Genomic DNA, 19,203 nt, shown 5'->3' with positions numbered 1-19,203 from the left:
GATAAAGCCGTTGCAACCGACATACATACCGATGCCAGCAACGTCGGCCTTGGGGCGGTCCTGATACAGTGGCAAGACGGTGCCGAACGAGTAATCGCCTACGCGAGCCGAACACTTTCGCGATCGGAATGCAACTATTCAACGACTGACAATGTCTTGCGGTGCTCTGGGCTATCAGCAAGTTTCGACCATGCCGTCTGGGCGGTTGGCGAGGTGGAACCTCCGTTTACAGTATATTACGACGTAACGGTCATGTCGGAAACACCACGATGCGGATTGATTATCACGCGCGCCTGTGGAGCTGGCTTCCCCCGAAATCGCCGAAGACTTCCCTTTCACTGGTACTATTAGCACAACCGATATGGTGCATTTTCAAAGGGCGGACCCGGAGTTAGCGTCGCTCATCGCATACGTGGAAGGCCGCGGTGGTCCCCGTGTTCCGCGTGTTTTCCTTTGTGGGCTGCAATCCTTCACTCCACGAAGTGGCATCTTCTACAAGCGCAACGTTGAGAGCAACACAGAGACGCTTCTGCTCGTCGTCCCGTCACAGTTGCGACACGACACATTGAGCGCTTGCCACGACGAACCATCTGCCGGCCACCTGGGAGTCAGTCGTACCTTAGCAAGGATTCGGCAGAGGTACTATTTGCCCAGATTACTTCGGTCTGTGCAGACCTACGTTAAAGCCTGTCGCAAATAAGAGCGCCGTATGTCTCCACCCTTGAAACCCACGTGTTCCTGTACTCCATACCGCGCCTCCGAAGACACCTTTCCAACAAGTATGCGAATGGACCTACTTGGCCTTTTCCCGAAGCCATCCACTAGAAAACGTTGGATTGCTGTCGCGACGGATTATGTGACGCGGTACATTGAGACAACGTCGCTTGCAAGCGGAACTGCTGTTGAAGTAGCCGTTTTTTTTTGTGCACAGCATTGTGCTGCGTCATGGCGCCCCTAGGGTTATCATTACCGACCGGGGAGCTGCTTACACGGCCAGCTAAACTCGGGCTGTGCTGAATATGACACACGCCAGCCATCGACGTACAACGGCGTACCACCCACAGACAGGTATGGAACGATTTAACCCTGCCGACGTGCTTTCCATGCATGTTAATGTGGAGCATAAAACGTGGGACCAAAGTATTTCATAAGTAACACTCGCTTACAATATGGCCCTGCAGGAGACGACGCGGCTTACTCCCAGCTCGTCTTCGGTCGTCCAGTTACTTCACTACATGCCATGTTGCCCGTAGACCCTCAGTTTGACTGAGCCTGACATCGAGGTCGCCTGTTGTGTTCAGCGTGCTTAAGAAGCACGTCAACTGGCCAGACAACGAACACACTGTCAACAGAACGTAGACGCCGGCAGCTACAACGTCGGACGGCGATTTGTTACCTAAGAGCCAGGCGACCATGTCTGGGTTTGGACACCAGTTCGTCGCCGCGGACTGTCTCAAAAGTTACTCCGCTGATACTTTGGTCCTTACCGTGTTCTCAGCCGCATTAGCGACTTACGCAGTTTCACCAGCAACCCCATCCCGCTCATCGCAGAGACCACCACGTATAGACATTGTGCACGCTTTTCGGATGAAGTCTTAACACGACCGCCCTTTAGATCGTACTTGAGGCTGGATGCCGCCCTGTGTGTTGCAATACTCGTGTACCCTGGCGCCTTTCTGTCAACTTTTCCGTCTGGCGGAAGCAGGCCGCATCGAGGCGATGCTGCAGAGAGCAATGACACATAGCTGAGAAGTGGAGGCAGAAGTGGTTCGCCATCATGCTCACGCCCACTCTGCCGCGGCTGGGCCTCAGATTCTTAAGCCCCCCCCCCCCCCCCCCCCGAATACCTGCCGTGGAATATTCGCGACAATATTAGATACCAGTTAACCAGCTTGCTTGTTAAAATGTACTGGCAGCTGGCTGTATTCTGATACTCTATATACCACTGACAATACTATATAGAAGTTTCTCTTTTGCCTCAAAAGGCTCAATTAAAAAATTTATTAGCTCTCTTAGGTGAAAAACAGTCTTGCACACATTCAATATGAGGGGATCATTTGGTTTTGTATGTTTAGATTCTACAGAAACCTGTGTATGCAAAAAGTTCACTTGCGCAGTCCAAGCCATGGCCAGCAGGTACATTGCAGTCTAAAAAACAGATGTTTGTTCACATCCACAAGAAATTATGCTACAGCCACTACATTGAGACTTCCAATGCATGAGTAAACGCAATCAACACAGTGCAGCTAGAAACCAGTAGATAAAAAAAGAGTATTTTCCTTTTATTTGATTATACACATCGCATAGTCTAGAAGGTTGTGACCACTCAAGCTATGAGCTGGGCCTTGCGGAGCAGGCGTAGCACCTCACTGCAGTAGAGCTCAGGGTAACGGCCCATGTGCTGCACATGCTTGGAGTCGTCGAAAGTGCAGAAGGTGACATCAGTGCCCTTCTGGCGCCACTTGTTGGCCACCAGCAGATTGGTCGCGATGGAGGCCACCTGGTCGCGCTTGGAGTTGATCATCAACGCTGGGCAGGTCAGCAGATTGTCATGAAATGCGCGCGATGACGCCTTCCAGTAGACCGTGGATACCGGATACAGCAATACCCGCTGAAGCCGAATCACCAGCTCTAGAACCTTGCGCACAACTTGGTTACGGCTCACAGCAGATGGGAAGCCCTTGTGGATGCCTTCGTAGTCGACCAAGCTGTCATACACCTGCGTGTGAAAAAGAAAACTTGCTTTGGCGCTCAAAAAATACAATGGGAAAAGTAGCTAAAGGAAAGGCAAACAAAAACTGTTATTTTCTTTGCAGCCTGGTGATGCGAAAATTCTGGATGCTATTAGGCGCATTTTCAGATCTCTGACATACGTATATTAGCACTGTGACGTGCCACCAGAGCAGCAGACAGCAATGATCGGCGCAGCGGTTACGAACACGCCGATAACAAAAGTACCAGGCGTGTTCGCGAAGCACAGCGCTGCGCCAGCCTCTCGGTGCTATTTTCTTGGCTCCGGTGACGTCATTGTGCTTTTTTCGTCGCGACTGTATGTACGCACATCCCTGAACTCTGCTTTGAGGCAAGCGACCCCCCTACCCACCGGGTTGTGGGAGACTTGCCAGGTGTGTACACCTGGTAGTACTTCACCTGGTTAAAGGCTTGAGTGAAGGGTAGAACTGGATGAAGGCCTTCAAACTAAATGCATTCAGTGAAGGCCTTTACGTCAAAGGCCTAAAAGACTTCGGGACACTAAACACCACAATTCACTGTTTTGTTCTCAAACGGAACGGCGCGCGCATGCAAGTGGTGCATCTCCTAACGGAATTCCGCGATACCTCAGTGCTGTCATGCGGGAAAGCCGGACGGAGCTCGGCTGCAGCGCCCTTCATCGATGCAGCTTACCAAGCCGATCGAAGGCCACCGGTGGCTCGCCAGGTCCGCCACGCAGCCGAAGGTGCTGCGGAAACCAAATTATGTAGTGGCGTGGTGGTATGACATAGTATGATGTGGTGCGGTCTGATGCGATGTGGACCCGAAGCGACATATAGGCTGCGAGAGACGTCATCAGCTCCGGTCCGGATTAATCTTCGACCACCTGGGGCTCTTTACCATGCACAGACATTGGCCAGCAAACGGGAGCCTTGTGCATTTCGTATCCATCGAAACGCAGTAGCCGCGGCAGGGAGTCACCCCGCATCTAACTTGGGCACAGAAACTGAACGCCATAGCCGTGCGTAAGCCACCGCGACGGGAGGAAACCAACTGAACCTTAATTTCAATGAGACAATATTCAGTTGATCGTGTGTTATCACTGGCTTTGGACCGCTGATCACGAGCGGTGGCTGCTTCCAAATTACCGCTCGCTGCTGGTTGCGAAGCTAGGCCTAAGCGTCAAGGCACACTGCTTGCTTGGATGGACCACATTCTGCTAGGTTACACATAGGCTTATCTATTGCCAAGTTTTACATGTTGAGTTGCTGTTATGCCGAAGCTATTTCTCAGTTTTCGAGTTCGATAGTATAGACCTTTGCATCGGGAGAGGAAGATAACGAAAAGCCTTCTATCTCGACTTACAAACCGGTTCCTCGGCCGCTGCGAAAGGGACACGCGACACCAGCGCCCCTGGATGGCGCACACTCGAGGCGTGGCTGCATGCACATCCCTAGAGTATATTCTAGGCACTATACTAGAGTATAGAACCTAGAGCGCATGGATGGCCGCTCGCCTCCGCTTTCAGGGTGGGGACACCCTTTGTACAACCCTGCGCCGCCGTTTCCCCTTCGCAGCGGCATGCTGGGTCCCACGTGTCAGTTGCGTGCAATGCGCCATGCGTCTGGCACGGTTCCTCTGCTTTCGCGTGACAACTGTAATGATTTTGGCAGTTTTGAGCATATTTTATGCATGATGCACTCGCTCCGACTACACGATAATCGAAACGTTATGACGGACTGCTGTGTTTCCCAGTCAACGGCTGCACTTTAAAGGGGCCGCAGTTATTTGGTGTTCCTTGATAGTGATATGGACTATATTACGGTCCCCGAATTCCATAGAATTACGCTGCTGTTGTTTTTTTGAGCGTAAAGACTGTTCACAAGGTCCCAAGTTTCTCTTGTACACAAGCAATGCGGAGCATGCCTGACCTGCCAAATATAACATTTTTGCGTAGTCAACATCCACTTTTCCAACATTTTCTTTGTCAGTGCCTCTGTCTTGCTGCTGCACCGTGTGTGAAAAAATCTACGTAATAATGTCAGATTTCTCTTCCAATTAATCTGTCGCCTCACTGCTCTGGAGTGAAAAGCTGAGGACACGTCTGAAACCAAATGACCATGTTTTTTAACTGCTTTCCTTAGTGGCTAGCACCGCAACAAAACAATTCAAATCGTTGCGTTTTCTTTTGAATGGTGTTAACTACACGTAGACTGATGATGCGATGCGACGTCTTCCTAATTTGTAGTGACTAACTCGCTTTATTCGAGGACAAATTTAACGAAACAATTTATTTTTTCTTTCAGAACATGAAGAAAAATCATCAAAAGCGGCTGATCCCCAAACAGGCCTCACAAAATCAGCTCCTAACTACTTATTTTCAAACCCGTTTTCCCTGCGAGGGTAAAATAAGAAAGCGGAGCCAGAGCAACACAGGAAAAAAACTGAAAATTGGTTTTTGAGGGAAGCAAATGGCGCAGTAATTGTCTCGCATGTCTCGATGGACACCCGAACCGCCCGGTAGGGAGGAAGGTCGGAGTAAAAGAGGAAAGAGAGAAAGAGGTGCCGTAGTGGAGGACTCCGGAATAATTTCGACCGTCTGGGGATCTTTAACGTGCACTGATATCGCACAACACAAGGATGCCTTTGCGTTTAGCGTCCATCGAAACGCGGCCACCGCGGTCGGGATCGAGCCCCTCGCTTCTGCGGAACCATCTGCTCCAGTTGCTATGAGTCGCTTGCTTCCTGTCTCACTCGATAGTCGTCGGGCAAGGCAATAGATCTCTCATTAAGCAATGAGTCTGGGCTAGTTGTAAAACCACGTTCGAGGTAAAGCACGCAGGAAGACGCGGGCTAGTGAACACGACTGACCAGCTTTCATCCCTGCTGCTGCTGTCATCGAAAGAGGCAAAAAGAAAAATAATCTATAGGATACGGTTGCCCAGAAACACGCGTGACGAATTTTGCCGACGTGGCTGCGTGAGGGCAATGAAAAGCCTTTTTTTTTTCTCCAGTTGTGGTTTGTTTAGAAGCGGTACGAAAAGGAAAATAAACCACTACTGGGGAAAAAAGTCGCCTTTCATTCGCGTCACGCAGCCATCGCTTCTTTGCTTGCTGACGCACAGAAGATAGGTTAGGTGCCAGTATATACGTAGTGAGCTGACGCAAAGAAGTAGAAAGAGGGGAGGGGATAACAATGCCTTCATAGGATTAAGATAAAACAAATAATAAACTGAACAAAACGCTGCGACGAGAGCTTCGCATACTCGCTTACACGCAAGAGCGCCTAAATAGTACGGCTGCCTTATTGGGAAACGCCTTTGTGATCAGGTCGTGAAGAAGCCGCTCGGAAAATTCTGATGTGGCCTTGCAGGTTTTAACACTCGCCTTTCAGCTTTCCTGGCCCACGGCGTCTGCGCAAGCGCTTCTGGTCTGGTGGACAAAATATGCGACTTCTGACAGCGTGGCGGCAGAACGTGCGATGTGTACCGAGGCGACTGTAATCGGGAGAAGGCCGCGACGCGTAACAACGAGGCGCCTCTAATCGAAAGAACAAACGCGGCGGAGAACACACAAATGTTGCAAAACCGAGGTGAAAATGGGCCACGCCCCTTTGCTTGAAGTGAGCTCGTAGTGTGTGATGCAGCAGTCAGAGACCAAGTTAATATGAGGGACTGTTGTGTTTCCGGGTGTTCCGCCCACACTATTAAAGCGCACCGGCTATTTGGCTTTGCTGGTGACTGCACGCGCCGAAAAAATTGCCAACCGCAGGTCAAACCAGATGGCCTGGCGAACAGTTATAACCCCCCCCCCCCCCCCCCCCCCAAGTATGAGAAGGCATGCGAAACGCTTGTTTTCCAGAACAATTTCTGCTGGGGACGGATGAATAATGCACAACTTATCTTTGCATCCTCATAAGTATTTAAATTAGCAGCCATAGAACGCGCCTTCTGACATTGACTCCATGGCTAATGAGAAGCTGCCTGAACTGCAGCTCGAAATAAGTAATCCTGATAGTTCGAAAAGTAATTGAAATGTAGAGTATCCGGGTCAAGAGATTGCACTAGAATATGCTACGCAAGTTGTAAGAATGCTATTATGAAGGAACAGAGCGCAAAATGAACGCTGCAGAAGAGAACCACTTGCACGAGTACACGGACTGTTCATAAAGCGCCGACTTTCTCGGCAGATTAGCTGTGAAAGATAGTATACTTTAGAGTAACTACCACTGATGCACTGTTCAAACAATCTTTGGTACCGCTCTTTCTCGTTAGAATACCAAATTTCTTTAATTCCACGCGGCAGCTGCAGTTTTTTCTTCGAAACGGCGTGCCACCGCATTACGCTCAATGCAGCTGAACGGGAGAGTGGGACCCAACATGCCCTCGCCGAGAGTGGTGTCTTCACCCTGAAAGCGGCGCTGGTTCATCGAGGCACCCTACACATCCTGGTCGCGAGGTTTCGACTTCGCCCGTGTGCCGGCAACATATGCCTTGCGCTAAGCGCAATCAGAGGAATCGCATTAACGAAAACCTAAACACTTGTAATGATACTACTGCAAGCTGCAAACCCTAAAATAGATTGAACTTGTTACTGTACTAGCCAAAAAGATTACATTAGATACCAGTTAACCAGCTTGCTAGTTCACATGTACTGGGAGATGGCTGCAGTGTATTCTGATGAACACTACCACTGACCATACTATACCGAAGTTGCTCTTTTACCTCAAAAGCCTTATTTTAAAAATTTGATAGCTCTCTTAGGTGAGGACAAATTCACAATGGATGTCCACACAAAGACAGTTTGGTTTTGAATGTTTGGATCCTACAAAAATTTGTGTATGCAAAACAGTTACCTGGGCAGTCCAAGCCATGGCCAGCAGGTACTTTGGAGCCAAGTTAAAGAAATGTTCTGGCCACATCCGGAAGACAGTGCTCTACAGTCTAAATATTGATGTTTCCAAAGCATGAATCAACACAATGCTGCCAGAAACCAGCAGATAAAAGAGTATTTTTCCTTTTATTTGACTATACACATTGCATAGCCTAGAAGGTTGTGACTACTCAAGCTATGAGCTGGACCTTGCGGAGCAGACGTAGCACCTCACTGCAGTAGAGGTCAGGGTAAAGGCCCATGTGCTGCACATGCTTGGAGTCGTCGAAAGTGCAGAAGGTGACATCAGTGCCCTTCTGGCGCCACTTGTTGGCCACCAGCATATTGGCCGCAATGGAGGCCACCTGGTCACGCTTGGAGTTGATCATCAATGCAGGGCAGGTCAGCAGGTTGTCATGAAATGCACGTGATGATGCCTTCCAGTGGACCGTGGACACTGGGTACAACAATAACCGCTGAAACCGAATCATCAGCTCTAGCACCTTACGCACAACTTGGTTCCTGGTCACAGCAGTGGGGAAGCCCTTGGGGATGCCTTCGTAGTCGACCAAGCTGTCGTACACCTGCGTGTTAAAGAAAAGAAACTTTCTCTGGAGCTCAAAAAAACAATATAAGGAGAAAAGTGGCTAAAAGAGAGGCAAACAAAAACTGCTATTTTCTTTAAAGACTGGAGATGCAAAAAATTCTGGATACATCTTTGTTTGAGCGTGTAATAGGCATACCAGAGTTTCATGAAACACACCAGAACTGCATCTGTTGAACACACACCAGAATACTCATCAGATTCACTTAAACCAGGAGTGGTGGTGTACATCAGCTATGAGTTTACATTGCTTGCAAAGAACTGACAAAATCAAGAAATCATGCATTCTAGCCGTCTGCGCATCAAGCAGAATTCAAGGGAAGCCAGCTCAAGCTGCTGATATACCGTGTGTATTTTTTTTCTAATTTGTGCAGACTTCATTTAAAAGCCGTTGATGATATGACAACGTGCCTGTCACGTTGTCACGTCTGTTATGTCTGTGGTAGTGGGCAGTTTAAAGGCGACCAAACTAACCACATTTCTAATTTTTGGTTTCAGGGCTCAATATTCTATGCCGCGTCAGAGGCATTCATGATCGTAGGCGAGCCCAGTTTCTCAAATTTCTATACCGGCATTGTGGTTTGGGATATCGAACATGGAATTACGCACGCAAAATAAGCCCACACCATAACCAACATGCCAGGTGCGCCGGAAGTAGTATAGCGCATTTCACATCAGGGAGACAGGTTTTGAAGGCCAAAATACGAAGCAGCTGGCCAACCAGCACCTTTTCTTCTCTGCTTCACTGCAGACAGATATCAACCTAAACAGGAAGCAAAGAGCCGAAACGCCAAAGAAACGCTGCAGTGCTTTTGCAAAAAATTGCGAGACTATGGAAAATTCATCACCACGGCTGAATAGCTAAGGCGACAAGTGAAACTGCCTTCTCCGCTTTAATACAACCAGGCATGCAGCAGGAGCCTCATGTAACATCCATCTGCATTAGTATGCCACCTAATGAGGAACACTACAAGTCAGATGCGTATTTTAGGTATCAGTTAGTTTTGTGTACATAATTCCATGTTCAATATCTCAAATCACAATAACAATATAGAAGTGTTAAAAACAGGGTTTGCCTATGACAATGAACGCCTCCTATTGGGCACTATAATATTGCGCCCTAAACCCAGAAATTAGAAAGTTAATTAGTCGGTTAAAGTTACCTAACAGTCTAGTAACTACTTACTATTATCAACATGCCGTGCCATATCTTCCAGGCATTTTTTTTAAATCTGCACAGATTAAAAAAACACTTAGTATAATTAGCTATGCCTCCGATATTTCTCAATTAACTATGCATTCCTACTCACCAAGCTAAAGAAATGCCTAGTTAGCATGAAGATTTCACGCAGAAGTGGCATTTGACAGTCATCTTTGTTCGGCCTCATGCTTGGTACCTACATCATTACCAGCAGAAATGTCACATTAAAGCAGAATTTGATCAGTGGCAATACCATCTGATGCTCAGAGGGTGAAATTATTGTTACCATTTTTTCATTGCCTTCTGCTGGGTGCTGCCTACTCCAAGCAACATATCAAACAGGCATTCTCCAGTTTATACTAAAGCATTTCAAACAACTGTGACCACAGTCAAAACAAACAAAAACCTCCCATCTATAATCTTGACCAGTCTTGATGGCAGTTCCCCAAGGAACATTTATGCACCTGTCTCTAAAAATGATGCTGTGGCAAGCATGTAGTGAAATTAGCCAATCAGTTGCTTATGGCTATCACTTTTTCTTCGTTTTTTTTTTAAAATTCCTTAACTGCTAAGAGAAGAACTTTTGCTAGTGCAATTTGCTAACAAGCTGAAGTACAAATAACTTAAAAGAATGAATGATCGGTGGCAGAGTTGCATTTCTTTAGGTCAGCACTGACTTCTTTGTCTTGGATATTCACAGTAGTGACGACAGGAAGATGGGATCCTTGGCCACACAAAGTAAAAACAAGGTTCAAGGGGGAGCTTCAGTCCGTTAGCTAGCATTTTGAAAAGAGGACGTGTCTTTGTCTGGGCCCAGAAGACGACAGTCCTCTTGTCAGCGGACTGAGGCTCCCCTCAACCTTGCTCATAATGTTTTTGCACCGTGTTTGTACTGTTTATCACGGATGTAGATTATGGTCTATTGCAATAACTTTACCCTCAGGAACCATTCGCATCAGTGCTGGTAAGCACATTTTGACCTTGATAAAAGCAGTGCATGAAGCCCTCAAAAAAGAAGTCAAAGGGGTCTCCTTTTGGATTCCATATGACCTTGCATGAACTGCCATCCATACAGCTTCAGCTTATGACAAAAGGTTTAAAGCACACAGCTAATATGAGCATTTTGTTGCCACCAGCGTTAGCAGGTTTGACATTCAGTGAATAGACTGAGTGCATAGCATTTTCGCTTTGCATCTTAATTGTATATATGTTCTGGCCTAAAAGGTGGTCTGCACAAACAATGCATTGCAAGGCAAGAAAAAAACAGCAGCCTTAAAAGGATTACATATGAAACCACAAAGTTAACAAACAAAAAAAACACTGGCAGGCAAGCTGGCACATTTAGGAAATAAAGGAGTTACAATGGCACATGAAAAATAAAACACACATGATAACAAATCAGTCTAAGCAACAAGACTTAGCTGGCCAATTAATTAATCCACGTGCTTCCCGCCATTACAACGGTGGCTACCTCTATATTGTAAGCACACTTGCACGTGAAAACGGATATGTTGAAAAATGTCCGCTAAATATGTAGCATAGCCACGGTATTTATGAAATTAGAAACAAAGAATGAATTTGCACTCGTAAACCATTCTACCAAATTTCTACAGAAAATATGTGAAGCTTGCCATGTTTGGAGAAACAGGCACATGGCTTAGAGAAACTATATTCACCAAGTACCTGCACTTGATTAACATAGGTCTTTGCAAACTTCGTGCCAACAGATATGATCAGTAAATGCTTTTTATTCCTAATAATTATCAGCTAATTCCTGACTGTAATGACTGCCTTCCAAGGACTGAAACACAATGCATGTGTGCAACAACTCGTGCTAGCTGTTGCACACAAAGGCACTGAAATGAAATTCCTACTGACTCGCGGGAATTAAAGGAGCCTTGCAACACAATCTAGGAATGCATGTTTTGTGCACTGGCTGAATAGTGAGGTCAGGTGATGCTTTCAGAGCTGGCACAATGCCCATTTTGAGCTAGATTTGCTCAAGCAATCAAGCTCCTAGCACCGATCATGTCATCGCACAGTACCAGCTTTCAAGCAGCAGGTATAACAAGCCCGACGTCACTGCATGACGGATATGCAATCAATGAGAAAATATTAAGTGTGCAGTGAGTTTTCCCGTTGATTGATAGTAGTACATTAAAGCGCATTATACTCTTTTACACTGAGTCAGCACAATGAACCCATATCGAACGAGAAACGCTGCAAAATGAGTGACGTGAAAAACTCCAGCCAAGGTGCTGCCCGACGTACATTCCAGAGGTCTGCCATACCTATGCGTGCTGTGGGACTCTTCAGACAGCACCAACATCCATCATCTCACAACTTGTTCACAGCAAAATGAAACCTAAATGTGCAAGGCACAGGCTTTCAGACCTCTGTGGTTGCCTTCTAAGCGCACAAAAACCATTCACTTCTGGAAAATTGTTTCGTGCTTGCAACCTCCCTTCTGAAGAATGAACAATTTAAAATGCAATGCACTACCAACGGGCTGCACACTTGTACTTGCTCAGCCCAGCTGCAGCCATCTGGGATTTGAGGGTGGCCAGAAGCGGTTTTTAGCTTACTCAGTGCAATCCCTGCCCACCATCAATTACCCTTGAAAAGAAGCAACCAGCAGGACCTTCACAGAATTTCGCTATGCATGCTGTACAACTCAAAACCTCTGGGGCACAGCTAATCACACTATGTGTTGAGAATGCAAAAGCACTGAAGGCTTTTATGCAACTTACTATGAGTCTGGTCGTTCCTTTTCATGACTGCCTGCCGCGTCAGAAAAACCCACGCTCGCGCTGCTCTGCGCGCCATCTGTGCTTGCACACGCGCACCAAGAGTGGCACACAAGGGTTTTGCCACCAGATCTGTTGGCATGCCCACTCAGGTAGAGTTCTGCTGCATCAGGAACTCGTCCTCTCTCCTCCACGCTGAATGCCATCATGTCACATGGCCTCGTGACGTCACACTCCCCTCCGGGTTTTTCCTCCAATGGGGCTTTTAATGATCTCACATTAATACAGCACTATGAATGCAACAATAAAGCCTCACTGAGCTGAAGATTGGGTTGTCACCATTAAGCAACACCATCAGTGAGAGCAAGAATAAGTAATACAGAAGAGGTAACAAAGGAAAAGGTAACAGGTACAGTAGAATCTCGATTATACGGTCCCAGCTGATACAAATTTCGGGATGATAGAAATTTGTAAAATGCCCTGGCCAGTGTGCAATGGGCAGAAATTCGGATCTTACGAACAATCCCCCGCCCCCACTGCGGATGATACAAACGTGCAAACCATGACCGCAGCCCCCGAGTACAAAGTACTTGTGGGCCATTCATCACCGACGCCACGATCGCCAGTCGCCCGGTGCGCATCACCAGCAATGAGCGGCGGCGCACGACCAGCACAGCGCCGATGTCAGCGGCGGCGCGCGGCATAAGTAAACCCTGTCAGCCGAAAACTAACTTCTGCCACGGCGGGTCAGTGGTTAGGGCGCTCGGCTACTGATCTGGAGTACCCGGGTTTGAACCCGACCGCGGCGGCCGCGTTTCGATGGAGGTGAAACGCAAAGGCGCCGGTGTGCTGCGTGATGTCAGTGCATGTTAAAGATTCCCAGGCGGTAGAAATTATTCCAGAGCCCTCCACTACGGCACCTCTTTCTTCCTTTCTTCTCTCAGTTCCTCCTTTATCTCTTCCCTTATGACCTTGAGATGTGAGACAGATACTGCGCCATTTCCTTTCTCCAAAAACCAATTTTCAATTTCAATTTATTCTGCATAAACATTTTGTTAGTTTTGGATGATATGAACTTCGAACATTATGAATATTTTCGTGACACCGTGAGATTCGTATCATCGAGATTCTACTGTAATTAACTTTTGCTGCATGTATGGATAAGCTGTTTCATTTGGCTCTGCCATTCCAAATCCCTTAGAGAGTACGTGGAAATGGGGGACTAAAAAAAAAAAACAGACTTTATTAAACCGACAACGTAAAAAACATAATAAATCTAGTGCTTGTTTGAAGCACAATTTCGGTACCATAAAATGGTGATGGTTCGGGCTAGTGGGTGATCCCCATGAGGTTCCACAGCACAAAACAACAAAGGGACAAGACATAAGTGCTTGTGCCTTGTCCCCTTGTTGTTTTGCACTATGGAACCTATTTTGGTACCAGTTGTGTAATACCCCTGTCACACGGCCAGTTTCAATCACCCTCGAGTCGAGGGTCTTCGAGATTTTCAATCGCCATCGAACTCGCCGCTGCTACACGGCAAATCTCAATGGCCATTGAAATGGTTCTCGTGTCTTACGCCACGGATGTGTGGCGCCAGAATCGCTACTTTGGATTTTGCAAAAATAACAAAAATATTTGATAAATGTATACTAAATGCTGAACTACACGCATACGCGAAAGTCGTTCAAAACCCTTTTAATTGCACGTACGCGACGGACATATGCAGACACTGCTGTAGTCACTCTAATACAAGACGAGCCAAAACCCAGCCAATCCAACTGCGTCGGAGCGCTGCTTCGTCAGGCTTAAGACCTGGGAAATCGCCATGATATCTGAAAAACAAGAGCTATTTGTCTCTTGAAACCTTATGCAAGGGTAAGAATGGGCAAATCGAAGGCGAATACAACAGCTTAGAACACGATATTGCTTTGAGGGATTAGCGACGAAGCAGTTATCGCTGTGAAGCGGGCGGGCAGAGTGCCACCATGTTGTCAACGTTAACTACGCAAGCAACGCAAAGATTGCAACGCAAAATTAATGCGCTTAATGCGCTTAAAACAAGTCTAATATAATTTTAAAATAATTTTACAGACTGCTTGCATTAAATTTTATGCGAATAATGTTTGTTCATGTTTTTGCACCGTGAATGTGTCGTGTACGAAAGTGCGCTTGGCGCCGCTCGAAGCAACGCTAGCAACCTTGGGCAGCGCTCGAAGGCCCTCGAAATCTCGATGGAGTTCTGCGCTACTCCGTTTACTCGATAGGCTATTGACTCGATCGCCATTGAAACTGCCCGTGTGGCAGCGCTCGATCGCCTTTGAGTCGATAGACTATCGGTTCGAGGGCCCTCGAAATGCCCGTGTGACAGGGGTATAAAACATTGGTTGCTACTCTCATGCAAAATTTCAACATGCTGCAGAGAGCAGATTTTAAGAGAAAGGCACATAAAGAGAAAAAGAAACAAAAATAAAAATACTGCACGAAATTCAATCTAGTTTTGAGCTCTAATGCAAGCTGTGTCTACCTGTAAGCCTCCTTTGCGAATTTTATATCCACAGCTTTTATAACTGCTGTACAGCCAACTTTTGAAAACCATTTTCAAAGTCTCACCTACCTTAATTATTTAATGACCCAAGGATTACTTGAAGTAGGTGTTCATTGTAATTACTCAGCAACTTTACCAGCTGGCTTAAAATAAAATGCAGTTATGAAATAAACAGCTCCATATCTGCACTAATTTGGTTACATTAATTCCATGCTTAAACAACGATAATAGTTTGATCTGCTGCATCCCCCATTAAAAACAGTGGGATCTTCTATGCAGAATGCTAACATTTTCATGTCAAAATGAAGCACACCTGAGAGCAGCAACAATTAGGGTCCATTACCATTGGGCCTACATATCGGTATACTACCACCTCAATGTTTCCATTTAAATGTAGTCAAAAATTTGCCAAATACGGTTTTCCTTTGAAATCTTTGCCTGCCCTCCGGGGGCATTCTTTCCTCTTTGCATGCTTGCCATGAATGCTACCCAACATAACAATTCGCTGCAAAACATAGCTCTCTTAAATGCCATTTTTACAGATTGTGTATTTCTTGTAACTGCCTCCAAGCCATTCTACGCTGCATGGCTGTAAATTCTGTGTGTGCACAAATTTTTTGTTTTCTGTTGAAAATTTTCTGAAATGGCAAATTTCTCTGTGTGTGCCTCAGGAGCCGTACACACGGCACACTGTGCTTGCTCCAGAGGCAGGCCCTGCAGTGCGTGTTCTAAACAAGCTATTCCTTGCATGAGCCAAGGTGTCCTCACCTGTGCCTTGAAGCGAGGCACCACGTCGGCATAGTGCTCTCCTTCCTTGCGGATCCGCACCAGCACCTCACCAAACTGGTAGCCACCCACACTGAACCCGTGCACCACGAGGCGGTTGTAATTGGGGTGGTTCACCAGGAAGTCCAGGAGGCGCTTGGCCACCACCTGCACAAGCAAAATCAACAGTCTGGCCCATAACAACTCCCACGGACTTGGAAGCTACAGAACAACTTCTGGCTGTGTTAATGGCACCTAAGCTCGCATTTGCCCCACGAACCTCGAGGATAACAAAAGGTGGCTGATGAGCTAGAAGACCATTGGACGCAGAGACCAAACTAGAGCAGCATGCTCATGCACTGACAATTAAGGGGGTGCAGGGCTAAAATCATGACTTCTACAAAAAAAAAGTTTTTAAATTTGTGTTGTTCTGGATTCCTGCTTTAATTAAGAAACTGCTCAGCAAGTTTGGTTACCTGCGCAGTTGTGAACGCTTTTTTCAAGAAATGGCAGCAGAGCGGCAAGAAATCAAATGCGAAGTGAATGCCCACGTTACAAAGTTGGTTTTTCAGCTTTCCAGCCATGGGACACCATCTATTGAAAGTACACCAGACCACTAAATAAAAATTGGAAAAGAAAGCATATTTTTGGCCATGGCAACTGTGTACTGGCTGGGAAACTGAAACACAAGCTTAAATTGGCGGAAACACAGCACATGGCTTTCAAACGCTGTTTTTACCCCACTCAGTCTCGATAAGCCGATTCTTGTTTTGGCTCTGTTTGATGCTGTATACTTGCTAGTTTCTGCAACTAACCAAGCAGCCAAGTAAAGCACATCACGAGCCCTGACAAGGGCACTGGAAAGCTCTAAAGCTGAAAAAGAGAAACCATGAAGCAACTGACACAGAGTAACGTCGTATTGGAAGAGGAGGGCCCAACCTATGTAACAGGGCACTTTGATTAATTATTTTTGGCCGTAAAATTAAACTTCACGTGCAGAAATCTTTGCACCTATTTTTCTCAGTTTGCAGTTTTTTTGAAAACAGAACCATTAAGAAACCTATAATTTCCAAAATCTGTAAAGAACTGCTTTCAAGTTGGTTTCTAGACTGAAATTTTGCAAAGTGCCAGAAAACGTAATTTTAGATCCTTAAATTCTTCGTAACTAAAGAAAAATTATCAACTGTCTTACATATAAAGATAACAAAATAATAAACTTCATTGATACAGTGATGACATTTTTACGCAAACAACACAAAAAATTAGCCGCAGTTCAACAACTGCTAAACCTGGTTAGAGAGCAAAAGCTATGTTGTATCGGGCAACTAGACGCGGCTTGGAGCCTGTAACGCTGAGTGCGTTCCGCACACTGGATAGGTATTGCGCCCACCCAGCCGCCCAGGCAGGTGGCAGTTAAAGTAATGGCTGATCACGAGAGGTTGGTCACCTAATGAACGCTACTGCCAATTGCTGCAGTGCCCCATGTCTGCCACAACATTGTCAGCGCTAATGCATGAAGCCCACATCTCTCTCTCACCACCACCACCATGTACCTCAAAGCACAATTGAGGCCTAGTCAAAGTGCGATTGAGGCATCCACTGTCTTACAGAGCCAGTTATGCTCCTTCCTTTCCTTAAAATCATCTGAGTCTAGAACAAGGCCAATGCCAATGAACACAATGAACCAATGGACACAATGAACCCTCTGCCACAACACTGTCAATGCCAACACATGCAACACACATCTGTCACTACTGTCACATAGGTTAAAGCGTGACTAAGGTGTCCACTGTCCCAGGGGGACAGTTATACAAAATTGAAGATTGGTCTTGAAAACTAGGTTTTGAGGAAAGGAAATGGCGCAGTAACTGTCTCACATATATTGGTGGAGACCCAAAGTGCCATAAGAAAGGGACAAACATGTTGGGCTGAAGGTCGTTCAAGGTCATTCTGACATATGGCAGGGCTGCTTTACCTAGTGCAGTGAAGATTTTCTTCCTTCAAAAACATGCGACTAGCCTTATCTTGCACTATGAACCACCTAGAAGGTATGTAATCAGAATTTGTATATCATCGTTGCTTTTAAAATGATAGTTTTCCTAAGCTGACAGACCTACTTAATCTATATGACAGCTATATGTTTTTTCTGTTAGTGCTATGATAATGAAATTTATAACATAGCCTAATGACAAGAAGTTAACCCATCCCTGAAGTTTCTATCATAATTAGCACAGCAGTTTAAAAGCTCTCTTCAGCCTGGCATCCCTTCCTTTAGCAATGCGCCCCTTCTGCTAGATACCCAAGGCGTGGTGCCACCACTGCGCACCATCTGCAGGCAATAAACTTCAGCAAGGCTAGGCATACCTGTGTTACTGTATACATTAATACACAGACAGTGGACGTGTATGCGAAAACAAAAACAGTTAATTCACCACTGACACAAACCAGTTGGATTTGAGCTGAGTACAGGGTATGAGTTAATGTCATCAGCTAAGCAAATGACCAGAAAAAATTGCTTTCAGATAGATTCTCCCATTAAAAATATATATATATAATCCTACCCGCTTCCCCCTTTTTTCACTGCACACTTAAGTGCCACTTGAGTCACTAGTCTGAGCATGCAGAAGGCATACCACAGTTGATAATGTCATTTCAACTTGTACAAGACTGTTGGCGTTCTACCGGAATAAAGGATGCCAAAACCAGGGTGGCTGGGCAGGCCAAAACCACCCTCAGGTTTCCTTATGGGAGAGGGGGGTGAAGCTCTGCCCCATGTAGATGCATTTAAGGTAACCGCAAATGGGACAAAAAGTGAGGGGGAGGTATGATAACACAAATGCATGCCATGTTACTTCAGCGTGGCAGTGAAGTCAATAAACAATAAGAGCTTTAAACTGGCAGTCCATGCAAACTCGCTGCAGAAAGTAGTACAATCATGCTATGAGTGACAGAACCCACCTGAAACCCCTGTCACACGGTCATTCGAAGGCCCTCGAACCAATCGCCTATCGACTGACAAGGCCAACTAAGCACTGCTAAATGGGTAGCTCCAATGGCCATCTAGTCAATAGTCTATCAAGTCAACGGAGCAGCACAAAACTATTGTGATTTTCAGGGCCTTCGAGCAACGGCTGCTAGCACTGTCGGACACAGAGCCCTCACAGCAAAGTGCAGGGGAATAAAGCCAGTGCAGTATCATCTCTGAAAAATATAGAACCTCAAACATGCAACTTATTGTGCAGAAAAAAAATGCAGGCCAGGCTACAAAACACCACAGCAAGCCATTGTAGCTAGTGATACAAAAAAACCAACACCAGCTTCCTTAAAAGCGCATGAATGCTACAACAGCATGTCCAACACAATGAATGAAGTTTAAAAGTAACTACTATTACTGCAATGAATAAACTTTTTTTTTCAACCTTTCAGGTTAAACTTGTCGGCTGATTGCTAGCAAGCCTGCAAGCAAAATTGGCAGCAGTGACGGTGGCTCCACAACACCTTGGTGTGAGATGAAGCAATCTCTTGATGACGATCGAGTTTGCCATATAGCAGCAGCACGACTCCTTCGAGTTTGATAGCGAATGAGAATTTCGAAGGCTCTCAACTCAATAGCTTTTGAAAGTACCCATGTGACAGGGGTATGAGCGACTTCAGCCAGCAACAGCTCACTGAGGATAACCAAGCCTGCTGTTCTGTATACTGCCTCAGTCTGGTAAAAACAAACGGCACACTTTGTGCACGATGGCATCAATGC

At 46.1% G+C, this 19,203-nt stretch overlaps 1 protein-coding gene across 5 annotated transcripts in view; it reads right to left on the bottom strand.

Moving 5' to 3' along the window:
• Positions 1 to 2,263: 2,263 nt before the first annotated feature.
• l(2)k09913 (transmembrane protein 53-like lethal (2) k09913) overlaps positions 2,264 to 19,203 on the bottom strand; it is a 74,765-nt gene continuing 57,825 nt past the window's right edge. For 4 of the 5 annotated variants that reach the window (XM_077661144.1, XM_077661145.1, XM_077661142.1 and 1 more), the window contains 2 exons: positions 15,453 to 15,617; positions 7,713 to 8,168 (listed from right to left, as the gene is read on the bottom strand). In XM_077661144.1, coding sequence (XP_077517270.1) covers positions 7,776 to 8,168; positions 15,453 to 15,617 — 558 coding nt within the window. In that variant the 3' untranslated portion in view covers positions 7,713 to 7,775. Of the gene's footprint in view, positions 2,720 to 7,712; positions 8,169 to 15,452; positions 15,618 to 19,203 lie in introns of those variants that run through there. The other variant, XM_077661143.1, reaches the window with a different exon arrangement.

This window comes from Amblyomma americanum, chromosome 4 (genome assembly GCF_052857255.1).
Source record: "Amblyomma americanum isolate KBUSLIRL-KWMA chromosome 4, ASM5285725v1, whole genome shotgun sequence".
Lineage (NCBI taxonomy): Eukaryota > Metazoa > Arthropoda > Arachnida > Ixodida > Ixodidae > Amblyomma > Amblyomma americanum.
Note: the sequence above shows the minus strand (reverse complement) of the source record. Positions and strands in the feature narration are given on the sequence as shown.